This window comes from Acanthopagrus latus, chromosome 23 (assembly GCF_904848185.1).
Source record: "Acanthopagrus latus isolate v.2019 chromosome 23, fAcaLat1.1, whole genome shotgun sequence".
In the NCBI taxonomy this organism is placed as follows: domain Eukaryota; kingdom Metazoa; phylum Chordata; class Actinopteri; order Spariformes; family Sparidae; genus Acanthopagrus; species Acanthopagrus latus.
In genome coordinates, this window is record NC_051061.1 from 12,104,945 (window position 1) to 12,121,141 (window position 16,197).

Below are 16,197 nucleotides of genomic sequence, written 5' to 3' on the forward strand. Positions count from 1 at the left end.
GATTACCAGAATAACCGCTGACTATAGCTACCATTAGCTAGAGGGCTCAGTTAGCCGTGCAGCTAGCGGTCTGGTCTGGGAGCTCAGGGCACTGGAGGCGTGTTGGTGGCGTTCACTGCGCTGGCTTTGGACTGGGCCAAGGCTAGCAGGTTAGCATGCTAACTTTATCAAATGCGTCTGCAACACAAACACAGTCGTCATGATGTCAAAGATGTTCTTTCTGTCATTTCAGTGGATGTTTTCCACAAAAAGTCTTCCATATTGCCCCTTTAATTATACAAACTTGGTTTACAGTTGTTATTATCATGTATTATTGTTCAAATGTAAATTACTGCATAGGCAACCGTTTCTATTATCAACCTTTGCTCTTTGGTTACAATAACAGCACTTCAGAAAATAAGAGTTAGCATCATTTATTTCAGCATTTCTCCCACAATAGACATCTTCAGTGCATTTCACAAACGTTTTGTCCCATTTTTAAAAGTCAGCACATGACCCACTTGCATAATTTTAGCAGAGGGAGACTTTTAACTACTTCTATTGGTGCGGTCGTGTGGTATCAAACTCCATTACCCCATTAAGCACCACAGGAAACATGTCACAGTCTTCTTTAGAAAATGCTTTAATATTTACATAACAGAAAAGGTTGAAACCGAAGAACAAGGAAGAGATGAAAAGATGTCAGTTCAACGACATATGAAGAATACCTTTTAGACTTGGGCTGCGTCTCATTCATTCTCATTCCCCCAACGTCTTTCAGTCTTTCACATTAGTGACACACTATAAAAAACATACTGGTCATGGGACAAAAAAAAAACATTTTGCAGTCCTCTAAAAATCAACAAGCGGTGGTTCTCTAGGAGCACGAAAACTATAATGACTCAGAAAGAGCGAGCACTGCTCTGAAGGTGATCCAACTACTGACGCTCTTTGGAAAAATAATGGTCAATTATGTTGAAACTGTCTGCATGTTATGTAACTTGTTGCAAAAGTGCCAGAGGTTCATGTTTTTTGGTTGTCGGTTGGTGGTGCCAGAATTGGGTGGCGCCAGTTTCTTCAGATCCCACAGTTTTGTACTAGTGCAACAGGTCACCTCTTCAGTAACTTCATTATTTGGGCCTGGTCGAAAGATACCAAAGGACAGCTTTAAGGGAAGAAAATAAGCATTTATCACTCTGCTGATGCAAAATACTGCTTAATCAAAGTTCATACAGATTATAAATACATTTTAAAATATGTACACAGCAAAACAAAAAGAACGACCTCTATGAAAATAACCTCATAAAGCCATATTTTTTTTACTCATCTCATTGAAATCAGCCACGCAGGGCTAGTGCAGATAGAAACGCAGAGCTTGTGCAGCAGCTCGCCTCCAATCATCGCCAGTGAAACATAATTCAAATCAACTTTAACCGTTCCCGGCGAACGAGCCCCGGTCGCTCTCGAGAAACGCCACGCTCTGCGGGGCCAATCAGAGCCCACCAACCCCGCTGAGCGCTCCTGCCCCGAAGAAGGTGTCGTAAAAACAACTGAGGGGTGGGACTGTATTGAATGAATGCAGGGCAAATATCTGTCATGCTTCTCACACACACACACTCTCACATGATTCACACTGAACCGTGATGGCGCCTCTCTGTGGACAAACTGTGGCACTGCAATGGGTTCTCACAAGGGAGATTCAGCTCGACGAGAGACGAAAAAAATGCTTCTAGTATTCTGGTAATAATCCACAGCAACAAGAGCGTGGACTCTACAAGTGTCTCCTGATGTGGGGTTGGGGGCAGCGGGAGGGGACAATCCATGATGAAAAATCCTGACAGTTTGATATGAATCTTAGTGTAGAAATCTGTTTCAAGAGCTGCACGATAAAATGTACAAGTTGTTTGGTTGTGTGTTTCTTTTCTGTGTGTGGATGTGTTGTTGTTGTATGTCAGAAATGTTTCTATATACAGTGTCTGTGCGAGTCTCTCAGCCCCTCCCCTCCAGTCCTCTCTAGCTGTTGGTGACGGTGGTGCCGCTGCCCAGCTTGATGATCATTTGCTGGCAGTCGTGGAGGGTCCTCTTGTCTCCCAGCTTCTCCAGGGTGCGGGCCGCGTCCGCCAGCATGCCCACCCTCTGGCCGGGAGCCGACAGGAAGGAGGGGGGGAGGTAGCGGCACGCCAGCATCACGGCCTCCGCCTGCTCCCGCTGGCCTGGCCTCGTCTCGCACTCCTCTGCACACACACAATAAAAAAACAAAACAAAACAAAAAAAACACACGAGACGGTCTTTAGTGGGCTATTTTAGGGTGAGCTTTTCGATGTCATCAGCCACAAACAGCCAATCAGACTTAGGCAACTTCTTGTTCACTCATTTAGTGGATTGAATAACTGCAGCTTCAATTAGGCGTCTCTCAGCTACAACTTTTATTAAGTTGCAATAAAACAAATCTAGAAATTAAACCTTACATTTTTATTTTAATGATTATCAGAGCCAACAATACTGAATCATAAAAAACACTAAAGATACTGAAAACATCTGATCAGTCAGAAATTATGTTATAAGATGACCACATTACTGCATGATGATGTATTTATGTGAGTTGTAGGTCACACACACCTGTCTTGGCTCCAGGTGTTGCTCTGCGTCGCAGCGAGCGGTCCAGGAGCTGATGCGTGCGGGTGGGACTGGCTCCCGCCATCAACCTGGCCGTAGCTTCGTGAAGGAACAACTGGAAAAAGAGATGGTGGGACGAGAGATGAGAAGGAGGAAGCGGCGGCGGAGGAGGAGGAGGCGGCAGAGGGAGGAGAGCAAGTGATGATGACTCATACAGGGTGTTCGGCTCTACCTCAGAGAGACTTTGAATCCTTGTGAACACCACAGCTAAACACTTGCCTCAGGGGTGTGTGTGTGTGCGTGTGTGTGCGCTGCAACACCTCCTGGTTAATTTCCACAGAGATTTGTACCGTGAGCTGCCTGCAAATATGTGCACAGGAAGTATTTGTGCGTGTATATGCTATGTGCTTCTCTTCGTGTGTTGCCTTTATGTACTACAATTCTATGCTCATCATCCCAGGTACGAGGAAGACTGTCAGTCAGCCAGTGTTCATGCTTGATTGGATGCGTGTTTTTGTTTTGGTTTTTTTGTAGAAAGTTTAAACAAGCTGTCAGGAAGACAAAGCTCAACGCTAAAAATGTGGTGACTGAGACTGTTATACGCACTCTCCGCATCGCAGGTCTGAAGCTGTGTGCCAACTTTCGAAGGGAGCTGAGGTCTTGCTGGAAGCCTTGGAGCTCGGGCGGGGAGGCCTGGTGGAGCCCCGCGGGGCCGCTTGTACCTGCCGACACCGACCCTGTGGGACCAGCCCCCTGCTGCTGCAGACGCCATACGTTGGTCCTCATCACCAGCAACAGATCACACAAGAGCAACTGGACAACCTGCAGAGAAAAGGACAAGATGAGGACTGAGATGGAAGACAAGCCGCAGGACAGTAAAACCACTGACTAATGACCTGGAGTGTCTTCAAACAGTTTCTTTTCGTAAGTGTGGTCATGGAAGACACAGCATGGATCTCCATTTTAGACCAAACTTATGGGGAAATTATCACGTCAAAATAAGGAAACGTGCAAAGGCTTCAGCAGCTTGTGCCATTTCTTTCTGTTTTTTCACCAGTGGCAGCCATGTTTGTCTGAATAAAAGAAAGACGAGTAGCTTCATATATGGGGCGAGTTTGAAGGACTGGATTTTGAATTTCCCAGTCATCATTAATGTAATGTGCTGTGACAGTCATGAATCTCTGTGTTGCTCTGGAAGTCCAGCAATCTGTAGTTAAGGCCACTCAATGGGCATAAGATGCGTTCTACTTGGCATTTCGTAGCATGGTTCTAGCACGCTAATTCAATGCCTAAAACCGAGTTTTCCACCACCGAATAAGGTTGCATGTCTGTGGCTATGAATACTTCTAAGGCACTTGGAATTGCATTTGCACGAGTTGAGTTACGTGGAATTTTAATTCCAAATGAAGACAGAAGAGAAGTTTGTGTTACAGGTGTTGGTTTAACAGATAAATCTGTTTTTGTGGTGCCTGTGGAGATGTCCTGCCATGTTAGTCGTGCTGCCAACATAAGAATATAGTACACGCACATAGCAAACTGTGGCTTTTATGGTGAACATTGTCAAAATCACTAACTGGAAATCCAAAATACTTCCACACCGGCGACTTCAGTGAAAGAGGAGGGGGTTCAAGTTCTGCCAATGGGTCTCCATGCTATCGTTTGACTGGAGGAGGTTGACTTGCTGCACTTCATCATGTGTGTATTTTTTTCCACTTGGCCAGTCGACCGGACGTGACATGGGGGCAGCATCGATGGTTATAATTCGAAGTTCAAAATTTCAGTCGATTCAGTCGATTTAAAATCGAAATCATGACACCCTTAATGGCTCTTATCAGATCCTGACCATTGTCATATTCTGAATAATAGTGGAGTATCAGAGCGCATGTATATATATTAAAGCATTAACAATTACTAAATTAAGCTACAACAAAGGACATTTTCCACCCTCTCTGTATGTGCGTGTGTTCTGCTGTATGTGGCCCAGCTCTGTGTTGCACTGCAGGTACATTGCACTCTGCTGAGACACACATGCAATGCAACTACAATGCACCGCAGCTCTGGCCGTAGACCAGCGCACGCTGTGAGCTACCTATCCACCAGCATCACCATCTGCCGAACGCCAGAGGGTAGGACAGCACCGTATCACAGAGACGAGCTGCTGCAGGGGATTCTGTGGTAAAATGTGCGGTTTTGTGTAGTGAAAAAAAGTGTGTGTCCAATTTCCTGAGTTTATAATTTTACACATACACTCGCATCCATGTGGGCACATCTGTCACTGTGCACATTCATATCTTAAAATGCAGATGCTGTCGCCCCCCCACACAATTTGCCTCAGGAATAATAAATATCAACTTGACTTCAATGTGGACCAAAATTCTCGTGCCTGTGTGTGTGTTTTTAAGTGTGTGCACCTTGTCTAAACCGGAGCTGTGGCAGTGTGGTCCCAGGTTGAGGCTGTCTCGGAGCAGGGCGCTGGCCTTGTCGCTGTAGCTCAGACTCAGCTGGCAGTTTTCTGGCTTGGACAGCAGAGCCCGCACCGCCCTGAATGTGTTCAGACATGCCTTAGGCAGAAGACTCCTGACAGAGCGAGGGGGGAGAAGAGAGGAGACAGAGGACACAGGTTAAAGTAGTTGAAGTGTGTGTGTGTGTGTGTGTGTGTGTGTGTGTGTGTGTGTGTGTGTCCTCTGCTTGGCATCAGCAGACGAGTGCAACACACTCAAGTGTGGCTGCAGACGTGCTGCGTGCATGTCTGACTTACTCTGCGTTCTGCAGGCTGCGGGGCAAGTGTTCGACAGTGGGGTAAAGTCTCTCTGCTGCGCCGTCATCTCCTTGGAGCCAGTTGATGATCACCACGGCAACTGAGGACCACCACTTGGAGTGGGGGTCGCAGCCTGGAAGATGGGACAAAACAGTCAATGGCGAGACACTCGTAGACAAACGGACGTTCAAATATTTGAATCCCCCACTGCCCACTTACACATTTAACATGCATGAGAGTGTCGTGCACTCCACGCACGCACATGCAGACAGACAGCAGCTGTCTGTGTTTTTTGACCTCTGAATCAATCTGTTTCTCCCTTCTGGCATAGTCACAACATGCTGAGAGGAAGCAGCCATTTTGACGACTCCCTCATGAGGGAAAACTACTCCATTTAACACACACACACACACACACACACACACACACACACCTAACACTGTGAGCAACCTGAGGCCCAGCCAAGAAAAGTCTCTCCATTAAAATCCCTGCACAGCCTCCCAAGCCCTCCCTCCTCTCAAGGTGATCACTGACTTGACAGCGCAGAAGATAGATGATGCAATCTGGTGGATGCCTCCCTTTCACCCAGCACCCTTTCGCTCAGATCAGTGATCAGTGAGGACAAAGGGAGGGTGGAAGGTGGCTACTCGATCTTAGCAGTGTAAAAACTTCATCTTGCAAGCGCATTAGGGAAATGGAAGCGTCACGGCAGGTGAGGAGGAAATGTGATTCTTTCAAGAGAAGAAAAGCAGTAAGGAAGTAGAGAGCCCAGAATGTGTGGTTGTACTCGAGCAACTGAAATTGTAGGATCTTTGAAGAATTTCCGCTAGGATCAAAAAGTGTGATGCTGACAGAACTTACCAGTGACAGTAGCCATGTTAGAACCAATAGCAAATGACTGGGAGGTGGCACCAGCTGCATCCGAAGCACTCATCAACAGCTGGAGGTACTCCAGGGCATCAGCATACTCCCTGAGGAGACACATAGACCGAAGGGTTATGCCACATGAACACACATGCACAGGCATTCTTGAATTATTTCTATTTATATTGTTTCCTTTTCCGTATGTATTCACATCTTAACTGCATTGAAGAGCAAACCAAACTTTAGAAAATGGTAACAAATGACACTGATATTTTGGAAGTGCGTTTTGTTTCTCACCCTTCGCCCTGGCTGGGTCTCGTCTCTCCACTGGGTTGGGCCACACAGTACAGAGCCTTCTCCAGGAGGTGCTCCCTGAATGCCTGAGTCACCTGGGCCAGAGGATCCACTGCAAGAGAACCAACAAACTATTGACATGACAAATAACACGACCTGAATGTGCGTGTAGAGAACACAGACATGCTTTGAGGCATTCAATTAGTCGTTTTTAGAACACATCTACACAGGGAGTGTGAGATCAGCACTGACCGGTGTTGCCAGCCTGGCTGTAGATGCTTTCTTTGGGAGTGCTGCGGATGGCCCAGTCCCCGTCCACAAAGAAGCGGTGACCCAGTGGGTGACAGAGCCACTGCATAGCTGGAGGCACACTGCCACTGGATGACAGGCACGCCTGGCGGGCACTGCTCAGAAACACGCGCTATCAGAAGAAAAACACAGTTTAGTCCTGATGTTTTGGTTCAGTGTACTTTAGTGTTTACAAAGTTGGTGAGTGCGAGGGTCATTAACAACTCTTAATAATTACACACGGAAGACAAATGAACCAAACGTCAACTCAAAACTTGTGCAAGTACCTCACTCTGACAAAGTCCAAGCAAAAACGATGGAACAGAATATCTAATGTGCACGATATAAATATATGTGCATGTGCAAGCTGATGGGACTTACAGAGGTAAAATGCAGGATCCTTGGCAGGCTTGCTTTGACCCGTAGAGCTGCAGAGACGTAGACCTCAGCCAGAGAGGCTACGGGCAGGCAGGAGCCAGCACATTCTGCCAGGTTCACCGCGCTCAGAGCCATGTGCACTGCTGACAAGTGGCTACCATTCAGCTTACCTGTATGCACAGACAGAAGAGAAGAAATTACTTACTTCTTACAAAATGCTCTATTTCAAAGAGAAGAAAAGTGATGCAATGATCATAAAAACACAAAAAAGAGCCAGCGTGGTCGAATGCATCCAAAGTCTAAAGCTTCTCTGGCACTGACTCAACATCAACTCACTCACACAGCAGAGAAAGTGTTGCCTGACTTGCTCTTTGATCACCTGAGATCCTGTCACTTGCCACCTGACAGAGTTCAGTCTACTGCATTGATTCAATTTTCGTAACATGTTTTTTTCCCCCACCAACCGACCTGTCATGTGCAGCTGGTGCAGGCGGTGGTAAACCAGGGCGGCGTCACGGCTGCTCTTGCAGGCGTCCTCCTGCAGGGGGCGGTCTGAGCGCAGCCCTCCGGCCCGAGCTGCCAGCCAGCGGCCCACCCAGAGACGCTGGAGGCAGAATCGTAGGAGGGACCAGAGGGCGGCACAGGCCAGGTCCAGCTGGGAGGTGGGTAAAGGACGGCCGAGAGCTTTCAGACAGGTCCACAGGTTCTGACTGGCCTGGGCAAAATCTCCCTGTGGGGGGGTGAAAGAGATGTGATGATGAAGGAGAACACAGGTAAACACAGGTAGACAAAGATCAAAGACATAGACATTTCTTTTGGAACATACTCTCGCAAGGTCCAGGTCGGCTTGCTTGCGGTGCCTCCAGAACAACACAGAGGATCCAGAGTGTGGTCGGGTTACAGGCTCTCCGTACACCAACAGCCGGATCAGAACCCCTGACACCAGAACGCCGTTCAGAAGCCACACCAGTATAGTTGGGAGCATCCAGTCCATCCAGCCCCACGAGTCCGCTACAGAAAACACATTGTTTTAAATGTACCTGTACCCACTAAGAATACCTTATATAATTTCTAAAGTCCAAAACGTCTCTGTACCTGTGATATCCACACCCAGGACGCTCCTCCCTGCATGGTGGGTGGCAGTGGCTGCAGCACCTCCAGCTGAGCTGCTGCCAGATGAGCAGAGCAGCGCTGCCAGAGGGTTGAGGGAGAGGAAGAGGAAGGTGAAGGCACACAGCGCCATGCGGGAACGGTCCAACATGCCGCCAGCGCTGCCTCCTGCTTCTTGTTTGTCCAACATGACCACACTCGGCTGGCGACAGAAGAGGCGTTGGAGTTAATTACTGTGACAAAAGTCTTTGTATTCTGCTGATGAAGTGCAGTTTTATAGAAGGGCGGGGGCCGGGTCTGCGTACCTTGGTGTCCTCTCCCATCGGACTGTCAGGTTCTGAGTCGCTCCCACAATGTGAGAAAGAGGTGGGGGAGCCCACGTCAGAGGCTGGCGGGGTGGGCAGCTCATTCTTCACATCAGCCGGTCCATCCACCTCCATGGCAACCAGGTCCTTGAGAGACTCTGGGGAAAAGACGAGGAGGGCTTTTAGATGGCCATTTTCACTTTTCTCATTTCAGGGAAACAGTAGCTACCCATAGACCTCATCACAGGAGGTCAACTGGATTACTTACTTTCAAGGAACTGGAATAAATTGCAAAGAGGCTGTTATGGGTAAAGAAGAGAGAAGAGGTTTGGAGCACATACTGTTTTTCTGGGCTGCCATTTTTAGGGCCAAGTTCTCCTGCTTGAGTTTCTGGTTGGTCTGCTGCATGTAGCGGATGTAGTCGATGGCTTTCCTCAACACTGCGGACTTGTTGAGCTAAACAAAAGAAACGTATAGACACAATAAGCTTCTTTTTCCACCTTTTAAATGTCAACAACTGCTTAAAAAACAGCCCCCCCCCGTACCTTGGCCTCAGTGCCAGCCACCAGATCTTTGAGCTCAATGATTTTGTCATTGATTGAGGAGCGGTAGCGCTTCTCGATGGCGTTGTGGGCTGTGCGCTTCTCTCCCTTGTGTGGCTGGCCGGCCGGCTTGCCGCTGATGGCGATGCGGTTGATTGGCAGCTTGTCAGTGTCCACCATGACAGGCACCGTGGTCAGGATGGTGCCGCCGCCCATAAAAGCCTAGAGAAATCAACGAGGTGGCACAAGAGAGACAGAGAATAAAGGAAGAGTCACAGAAAGGATGCAGCATAAAAAAACACCTGACCCACAATTAATATAAGGTATTGTCCCATAGATGTGATCTTACATAGTAAATTTCAAGCACTTTTCAAGTAGGGCTGCAACTATTGATTATTTCTATTCTAAATCAATCTTTCAGGTTTTATTTGTTTTGTCTGTAAAATGTCAAAAAAATTATGTCTTCGCATTGCTTTTTTTAGTCCAATTAACAGTCCAAAACCCAACACCTCTTCAGTTATGAATCATAAATGACAAAGAAAAGCAACAAATCCAGCAAATGTATATTTTTGCTTAAAAAATAGATCACGTTTGACAGAACAACGGACTGATTATCAAAAGCGTTTAATTTTCTTTCAATCAACTAATTGGTGACTTATCTACATTTAAGGTCCCCAATCCGAAGATTGAGACAAATATGGTAGACAGAAGTCCTTCATACCCAAAGAGAGAGAGAGAGAGAGAGAGAGAGAGAGAGATCTATATCTATCTATCTATCTATCTATCTATCTATCTATCTATCTATCTATCTATCTATCTATCTATCTATCTATCTATATATATATATATATATATATATATATATATATAGATAGATATATATATATATATATATATATATCTATCTATATCTATATCTATATCTATATATATATATATATATAAAAAATCTGTTTATTTATTTTTGCCAGCTACTCACAATAACTTCAAGTGTATGTTGCAATCATGATTATGACCATGTTTCAAAATCAACTAGTTTTCAAGGACTATATTCAATTTCAATCATAAACCTAACCACTCTGCTCACGACGTGCCTACCTGAAGTGAAGTGCTCTGCACCGGGGTGGTGGTGGGCAGAGATGTGGAGGAGGCCACGGTGGTGACCATGCAGGGGTCGTGCTTGAGAGTGGTCAACAGCAGAGATTCAGCCTTGATGAACTGGGGCTGCAGCAGCACCTGAAGAAGAAACACACAGGTACACACATATTAAATTAAGATACAGTTTCACATTTTTTTTCTTATCTCCAAGTCAGGCTAATTCCGGTGCCAGCTGAACACACTTACAGGTACTTGCTGTACGTGGGATGTGATGGTTTGGGCTGGCTGGCCTGCTGTTGTGGCCAGGAGGGGAGACGTGGTGGTCAGCCCTTGGAGCTGAGCCTGAATGGTCACCGGCTGGACACTCGGAGGTGACGACGACAAGCTGGTGGCGGGTTGGCTCACACTGACGGGACTGACCGCTAGAAAAGAGTCACGCAAAGATTCAATTAGCTTTAATCCCAGCACGTATAAAGTATATAAAATATCAATGACGATGATCCATTACGTTCGCTGAGAATTCTACCAAGCATAAAGTAATGGCCAAAAATGCTTTCACCTAATTATTGAAGTCATTTAAAATGATACCTTTCGTATCTTTTATTAACTTATAATCTTTTAAACAATTCAGATATTTGAGTTGCTAGATATTGAGCAAGTCATTATCTATGGGTTTGTAGGTCAACAGGTGAACTGCATACTCATTAGACGTAAGTGAGAGCAACATTCAGTGTGTCACCTTGTGTTTTCTTATCAGCTTCAACCAGGGCTAGTCATTATTATTACCTATCAGTAGCAGGGTGTGGGAGTTTTCTGCTGAAGTAATGGAGTAATAAACATTTATTGCATCTGAGAGAATTCGGAAACAATGTTTTATTTTCTACATTTCGTCCAGTGCAAAACAAAAACAAAAAAGCAACAATCAAGCATCAATCAGTTTTGAGTGTTCTGAGAGGCTTCAGCGGACACGTGACAAGACTGCTGCAGATATGTATTTGGGGATTCCCCGTGTAAGCGTTTTCATTTTGGCTCACACCACTGAGCAAAGTCTGTTAGATTAGGACTTGGATATGACATCAGCTAAGGTTGAGTAACCTAATGTCCTAACCTGGTGACTTAAATCTAACACACATGACAGCAAACTTTTGGGCACTAGGGTTTAATTTGTGAAAGGTTTCCAAACTGGAATAGCATCTGCATTTGACTCCATAATCCAGTATTATGGATGAATTAGTTATCAATTATTAATTATTAGTATTGTGCTGACAAATTCTGACTGCGACAGCCAGACTCACACATATACACACCTGGCAAAGTACTTAGAACAACTTCTGTGGTAGTATCTGCAACAATGACTGTCTCTGGAACCACATTTTGATATGAAGGGCAAATATTAAATCTTCTATTGGCCTAAAAATACAGCAACTGATGTCTTCTTTAAAAGCCATTTTCAACTGCATTTTCACACCAGGGGATATCTCCTGTGATGCATCTGTAGCTTTAGAGAGCCAGATAACACTTGAACACTTTCTTATCACCGCCTGGAGTTTAATTTAAGATCATTTAAAAGACAAAATCATCATCTTATCTCTAGTTTAAACCTGCTGATGAACAACTTCAGGATAACTTAATCTACCAAAGCAGCCAACGTACATTATGGGTGTTGTATTAACTCGATTAACTACATGCAAAGCCAACAAACCTGTCACTTTAAGAAGAAAGTAAGCTCACCATCATGTATAATAAAACACTCATAACCATCAATGAGTGCTTACCTGTGTAGGTGTTCGGGCTGCTGAAGTTGACCCGGGCCTGTTGGGGCTGTGCCGGTGCCTGAGGCTGTGTCTGCTGCTGAGGCGGACTCTGAGGTGCAGGCGTGGTGAAGAGGGCCTGGGGCGTCGAGCTGAAAGTTGGGTTTGGTCCCGGTGATCCATGTGGTGAAGCAGCCTGGGCCGGGCCACCTGGGCTGAGAATCGATTGGGGCTGCTCCACCTTAGGCTGACTGAGGCTCTGTGCCTGCTGCGGGGAGGCTGGCTGCTGCCTTTGGGTGGTGATGGGCACCTGGGCCAAGGGGGACTGCTGGAAGGTGGCAGGCTGGAAGGTCTTGTCTGGGGTGGAGGAGCTACGGGTGATTGGAGGGCCCAGGAGTGCATCCAGATGGGGGCTGCTGCTCAGGATGGACGAGGAAGATGTAGATGGGGGTGTGGTGGTGGTGGTTGGAGGGGCAGCCGGGGTGATGGACTGGGTCAAACAAGGAAGCTCTTGGGTGGGAGGGGGCCCCGTATATGGAGGGTTATCAAACAGTCCTCCAAACTCCATTTCCTGGTTGCTGATGAGCTGTAGCATGTCTGCAGGGGGAGGGAAAACAGAAACAACATCATTGCTATTGACTATGTAGAGAAACACACAAGAATGATCTATAGAAGTGATCAATGCACCTAACTGAAAACATCTTCTCAGCAGCAAACTGGATCTCCTACATTTCCATCAGCGCTGGCAGTTACCCAAACATCAACAAACATGTACGGTGCTTATGATGCAGAGTGAGAACTGAGTGATGCAGAGTGATGCAAGTGAGAACCCTTAAATGTAAGCTACAGAGGACACCAGTAAAACTGTCGAGTTTATCATGTTGGGTTTTTTTTTTAACGATGTACATTCAACTACTCTTTCTAAATACCTTAAGAGCTTTAGTTAACCAAGCCTGATTTCTCTCTAGGGTAGCAATTTCCTTCAGTGCTAGGTAATTTGGAGCTTATAAAGCTATGCTTTCAAAGAAGTTTCCTCAAAACTGAAACTAATGCAAGTAGCATACAACTGACAAAACTTAGTAAGAGGAGTAAGAGCATCTTACCCAAGAATGAGCTTATGTTATAATGTCAAACTCAAATATCAATTTTAGATTGATTGATTTATGAAAAAATGTCTGTTACAACTAGAGGTTTTCAAGTATGCAGTGATATGAATGTTTATGATAGTAACACTTTGTGCAAATGCTTACACATGATATTGAACTTTACCATATTATTGTTGTTAATATACACACATATACATATACTTACATATATAAAGAGAGAGAGCTAGATATAGATATAGATTTAGATGGAGAATTTGTGTCAAGTTCCATGTCTGTCAGGACATCACATTTTTTGAAATTATAATAAAGCATTTATTTAACAGAGAAACCCCTCTGTTTTAATTCCATTAAGGGTTATTATAACTCATAATAAGTGTAATAATTGTGCAATACTGCAGCCCTAGTTGGGGCAATTTAAAACAGCTTAAGGCAGTTGTTGGTTTCAACCAGGATCTATAGCCTACAATTCGTCTGAATGGATAAAGGAACAAAATCATATTCAGAGTGTTAACACAAAGTCTTATGTACAAGCACACACTTTACTGTATTTTCTACGTTTAATGTTTGCAAACCCAAGTGCAGCTAAAGTTTAACTGCAGTATTATTTACTAGTTTATAGTTTAACTACAACTGTGTTTTCCTGCACCTGTGGGCCAACATGCTACAAAAAGGATGAGAAAACTGGTCCTATGTGCTGTGACATAACATATGAAGGTCATGAAACTAACTTAATCAAGATATTGCAACTCGGTATAACTGTACTGAATCAATAACAATATAATATGACTCTCATATACACTGCTTTGCTTTAATGTATGATGCTTTCAAGTATATTATGTGAAAATATGATAATGAGAACAAAGTGTGACGCCATCCTTTTGGTTTAAGCACTGTTATATCCTGCTGTATAAAACATGCCAAATTATTTTATAGTCTCTAATTTTGACCTCACCAGGAAAAACCAAAACAAAGCAAAACACCAAAAACAACCCTAACTGACTTTGAGTGCATGTTGTGACTGCAGTGAGACGCAGCAGCACCCTAGGTTTGTAATCCAGTGTTTTGTATGAGGTGATCGCTCCTGGCCAATCACAGCGCGCCTCAGAGACTTGCTATGCCGATCAGCCCAAGACGAGGAAGAGAGAGAGAGGGCTCGCTGTCTATGGCTTCGCGAGAGGTTACCATCGAGCAGCACCGCGGAGGGTTACTGTCGGTCAAACGGGGGAAGTGGGCGAGCAGGTCATCTAGTCCAGAATATAGCAGTGCACAGCAGTACATAGCAGTACACATATTAGTTATTACAGGTAAATCTCTGATGATACAACACATAGATTTCCATTTATAAATACAGATATAGAAATACATGCTGATGTATGTGAATCTTGTATTTTTTTAATCAAACATCCCTAACCTAACAATACAGTAAACGAGCACATGAGTGTGTCCATAGTAACTGCATGTGAGGCTGATTTACTACGCCGGTAGATACGCAAGTTTAAAACGCCAAAAGCAACGACTACAGTAGACTACAGATATAAATAGAAAAGATGCCAATAAAGCATATTAATATATTATTGTGTTTTAACTATTTATTAAAAAATAAAAATAGAGGCCAACAATGCGTCAGTTCGGTCAACTGAGGCACAGTGAACCCGACCAAGAGGAATGAACGACAGTAACCTCCATGAGGAGCGCGATGGGGGCGGGGCGCGCTCGCGACCATCTATCAAGCACGTTAGCTGTTAGCTTAGCTCCAATATTCACTCCGTTTTCACATACAGCGAGACTGTCGCAGTGACTTTTGATAGTGCAAGACACAACGCTGTAAGCACACCAACACAAACCACCTGTTATTATCTCGACTAACCTCCAAGGGACACTAGCGTGGCGGTTAGCTAGCCAAGCTAATGATGGCTGATGAAAGCTACGCTGTGAGCTGCAACCGTTGGCTTAGCAGGTGCAAGTTGTCAAAAAAAAAAAGGTTTTAGTCTAAACGTTGAATGTAGGACAGAGAAGGCAGGTCACACAGAGGGCTGAAGCACACATGGCATGCAGGAGGTAATGAGCTCTAAGTTGCAGGCAGTGTTATTGGTTTACTGTTAGCTAGCAGTTTAACGCCGCTGTTTTATATCCTTACCATCGATGTCGCTCAAAAGGGCCGTGTCGATGTCGCTCGGGTCGTGAAGGGTCAGTGTTGGATCCAGGTTATCCAACGAAGGATCGTCAAAAGACAGGCTGTTCATCTTTACTCTTGTGTCTGGCTTTCCAATGTAGACTTGAGAGAGGAAAAAAAACGTGAACTCCTCACGTCCCCTACATTTGCCAAAGCGTCAGATCCCAGGTGTAGCTGAAACACTCGCACTGTGAGCCGCAACTTCTTTTTTCTATTATTGATATGTCAACTAACTACTCACTCCTACCCCCATGATCGTCCGGGGAAACTTGTCAAACCGAGCCAAACACTGAAGCTCATTCCGCACGAACGTGCTTACGGGGGTTGCCGAATGAACCCACCTAGCCGATGGTGATTGACAGGCGCGCAAGCCAATCACTGCCTTTGAAGCGGATTCCCACGTCCTCCTGTTTCTCTGGGTTGTTTTGATTATTTGACTGAAGCGGTGACAGCGTGTGGAGAGTATGCCACAATTTTAAAAGGGCGACATTGTAAAACGAGAGATAGTTGCTAATGTACACGACAAACTGATATCATGGCTCAACAATACGCACACAGATCAGTATATTGAGAGCTACAAAATAATGGTCTACTGAATATCCATGATATATGCTCTATATATGATAAATTATCGCGTCTAATTCAACCTAATCATGTAAAGCCTTGTTGATATGAAGCATATATTCCTCCAAACCGTGTATGTTGAGGAAAACGGCATGGATGTGTTTACCGTGGGCTTGCCCCCCACAGCCAATCAGAGCTGAGTGGGCGTGTGCCGATGAGAGCCAAGTTTGTTTGACTCGCAGCAGCGGCTCCTCCTGTAGAACCAGCGATATCGTCCAATGGGAAGCTCAGGAACCGAGTGGGGTGATCTGACGTCACACCTCTTGGTCTAGTGATTACATCATGTGTAGCTATCTTAGAATAGTGGAGGC

The 16,197-nt window shown here is 45.1% G+C and overlaps 1 protein-coding gene across 1 annotated transcript; it reads right to left on the minus strand.

Moving 5' to 3' along the window:
- Nucleotides 1-397: 397 nt before the first annotated feature.
- Nucleotides 398-15,616, minus strand: srebf1 (sterol regulatory element binding transcription factor 1). Its single transcript, XM_037088973.1, has 19 exons — nt 15,227-15,616; nt 12,008-12,580; nt 10,479-10,654; nt 10,233-10,370; nt 9,138-9,356; nt 8,934-9,048; nt 8,593-8,750; nt 8,273-8,489; nt 8,004-8,188; nt 7,646-7,907; nt 7,181-7,347; nt 6,764-6,932; nt 6,515-6,623; nt 6,215-6,324; nt 5,354-5,486; nt 5,007-5,172; nt 3,202-3,417; nt 2,599-2,710; nt 398-2,213 (listed from the first exon to the last, which is right to left on the minus strand). Exons 1-19 carry the CDS (start codon nt 15,330-15,332, stop codon nt 1,993-1,995), a joined length of 3,552 nt encoding a protein of 1,183 aa, XP_036944868.1. The 5' UTR covers nt 15,333-15,616; the 3' UTR covers nt 398-1,992.
- Between the last annotated feature and the right edge of the window lie 581 nt (nt 15,617-16,197).

Excerpts from the sequence above, each read along its gene's own strand:
- srebf1 (XM_037088973.1), bottom strand. The coding sequence starts at position 15,332 with ATGAACAGCCTGTCTTTTGACGATCCTTCGTTGGATAACCTGGATCCA. Across the intron at positions 6,933-7,180 it reads GGATCCTGCATTTTACCTCT|CGCGTGTTTCTGAGCAGTGC; the intron begins GTAAGTCCCATC and ends TTCTTCTGATAG. Across the intron at positions 5,487-6,214 it reads TAACATGGCTACTGTCACTG|GCTGCGACCCCCACTCCAAG; the intron begins GTAAGTTCTGTC and ends CCCATCTTCCAG.